The 2,681-nt window shown below is 43.9% G+C and overlaps 1 protein-coding gene and 1 pseudogene across 1 annotated transcript; both read right to left on the reverse strand.

Annotated features, from left to right (window-relative positions):
- Positions 1-770: 770 nt before the first annotated feature.
- Positions 771-1,330, reverse strand: LOC129781888 (nuclear pore glycoprotein p62-like; annotated as a pseudogene).
- A 658-nt stretch (positions 1,331-1,988) lies between these two features.
- Positions 1,989-2,681, reverse strand: LOC129781890 (uncharacterized). The gene has a single exon (XM_055789398.1). It carries the CDS (start codon positions 2,679-2,681, stop codon positions 1,989-1,991), a length of 693 nt encoding a protein of 230 aa, XP_055645373.1.

Raw genomic sequence — 2,681 nt, forward strand, 5'->3', positions numbered from 1 at the left:
CCATACCTGGGGTCTATCGCTCGGCACAAGTGGTGGCGGAATTTCATCTTCGATCCAATCCACATCTGGATAGATGTACTTCTTATTGTGGGCTGGTTCGACTGGAAAGCGATCTTTTTTTGGTCCACCTCCATCTCCTCCTGCTTCCTGGTAGGCCCGAGAACTTTTGGGGCCTCCTAATCCTGTGGGAATCCTTGGCTTGAAGGTCATTTGCTTCATTTTCCTGGCTGAAGGTTATATTACTTGCTCTTTTCTTGTTGTTATAACCTTCAGTGAGCATTGTTATTCCATACACACAATGCTTGCTTTGATCGAATCAAAATGCAAGGAAAAAGCTTTCGGCCTACTTTTGCATTATTTTTCTTTCTGACATTATGTGTATGATTTTATATGGTGTAAAATAAAAAAATACTATTGACGAAAAATGTAACGAAAACGTTTTTGGTTTTGTTCGGTATTTTTCAATTGTTCAATGGTTTGAAAAGTGTTCTAAAGGAAGGATATGTGTATTGTCAAATCAGAAAATTCGGCCGAAACCATTTGTGCCTCAGTAATTTATCTGCCAATGCTAAGGAAATATCCGGAATCGATGAACTTTTTGTGGCAAAACTCGCACTCGATTTTTTCCTCATCGGGGAGCACAAGCAAATGACGATCACTGTTGGAACAATGCTTATAATGTGGAATGTGCGTAACATCATTGAATGAAAAAGAAGAACATTAATTTCAACATTTACATATCTTTATTGAAATACCAACTATGTCGAGTTTTAATTGTCATAATACAACCGAAATGATCGCTCGTTATCCTTCCTCAGTGTATCGTGCATTTTACCAATTTCCTCCAAACGGGTGGTTATGCTGGAGGTGGATGATTCAATCCATTGTAGAGAATTCATGTGAGCATTTAGTATCTTTCCAATCTGCACCAAAGGATCGCTCGGATCGGAGTATTTGTTCGACTTGTTTAAATGTTCACTTCCTTGAGATCCTCGGACATTTGTTTGAGCTGCGAGTCTAATGTTTCCGCCATTGAATAAGTTTGGCCTCGTTCGATATCAACCTGAACGATTTTGGAAAGTTCCTCCTCGAGCGGTATATACACTCCTCCAAATCGGTATGCTGAGCAGTGACGAATTCTAGCTCCTGCTCCATTGCATCTTACTCGGCCTTCACCTTCTCGACAGCCTCATTGAGGGCAACTATTTTTTCGCCATTGCCCAACAAAAGTTTATCCCAAGCGTTCACCTGGGTTAGTAAAAAGCTTCTCCTGTTCCTCCAACTCGAGCGTCCATTTGTTTATGAATTCTTCCAACTGACAGAAGTTCAGCTGTGTACCGGATACCGAAGATGACTGAATTGTTTGCGTGGTCGTTGTCAAATTTGCCGCCGACTGAGCTGCTGGATTTGAAGCGGTGAAACTTCCGAACGTTAATTGACCGGCTGCTGTAGATGCTGCTGTGACCGAAGTTGTAGCTGTAAGACCTGCACCGAAACTAAGTGTCGGAGCACTAGATGAGGTAGCAGCTGCAGCAGACGTGGTAGAGCCGGAACTCCGAATGTAGACGCGCCAAATCCGAAACCAGTACTGGCGGTCGTCACTGGATTGGTGGTGCCCATCGTTGGCGCAACGCTCGCAACCGGGTTACCGAAAGTAAAACTCATTTTGCTGCTAACAACAATTTTACGTGCGAAAACTGAACAGGACGAGACGCGAAACACGATGGAAGCAAAGGTAAACATATATTCTGACGTGACAGTTCTATAAACAATATATTGAGAATGTTCTGGAACACGAAAGAAAGACCGAATAAACTTCTATTAACGCTTTATTAGAACGAAGGTGTTAACTGCACGAAGTGCTTACATGGAGTGAATAAAAAGTAAACGTGTCTCTTCCGTTACACTGTTTGTTTGTTTGCTTGACAACCTGCGTTGCTATCCAGTGTAACCAGAATAGCCGATTGCTACTTCGATGACACCCCCTCTCAATCCGCTATTCCGAGACGGCGTCCAAGTTGTTCTAGACGATAGTGTTCCATCGGCTTGGTGAAGAAATCAGCCAGTTGATTTTCGGTTCGCACATGTTCAATCTTCACGCTGCCATTGGAAATGTGATCCCGTATGAAATGATGCTTCACATCAATATGCTTAGAGCGTTTCGATTCACAGTTCTTGGCCATCCCGATACAACCTTGGTTGTCCTCGTAGATTGTGACTGGAACACTGGAGCTCTTCAATTTCAGATCGTCGAGAATCCCAGAGAGCCAAACTGCTTCCGATACTGACGAGCTGAGTGCGATGTATTCAGCCTCGCTTGACGACGTTGCCACCGTTGCTTGCTTTTTGCTTGACCAGCTTACGAGATTGCCAAACACGAAAAAGGCAAAGCCACTTACTGATTTACGATCATCGGCGTCTGAGGCCCAATCCGCATCGACGTAGCCTACCAACGGTTCAGCAGAGCTCTGTCGATTGAATAATAAACCTTTGGCTTTCGTCCCTTTGATGTAGCGAACTACTCTCTTCAAGCTTTGCCAATGCTGTGCGGTTGCCTTCTGCTGGAACCGTCCTAAGAAACCCACGGAATAACATATGTCCGGCCTAGTACACAGCATCACGTACATCAACGACCCGAGCTTCCTCACTAGTCCATCGAATTCAACCAAATGACTTCGCAT

Source organism: Toxorhynchites rutilus, unplaced genomic scaffold (genome assembly GCF_029784135.1).
Source record: "Toxorhynchites rutilus septentrionalis strain SRP unplaced genomic scaffold, ASM2978413v1 HiC_scaffold_26, whole genome shotgun sequence".
NCBI classification, from domain to species: domain Eukaryota; kingdom Metazoa; phylum Arthropoda; class Insecta; order Diptera; family Culicidae; genus Toxorhynchites; species Toxorhynchites rutilus.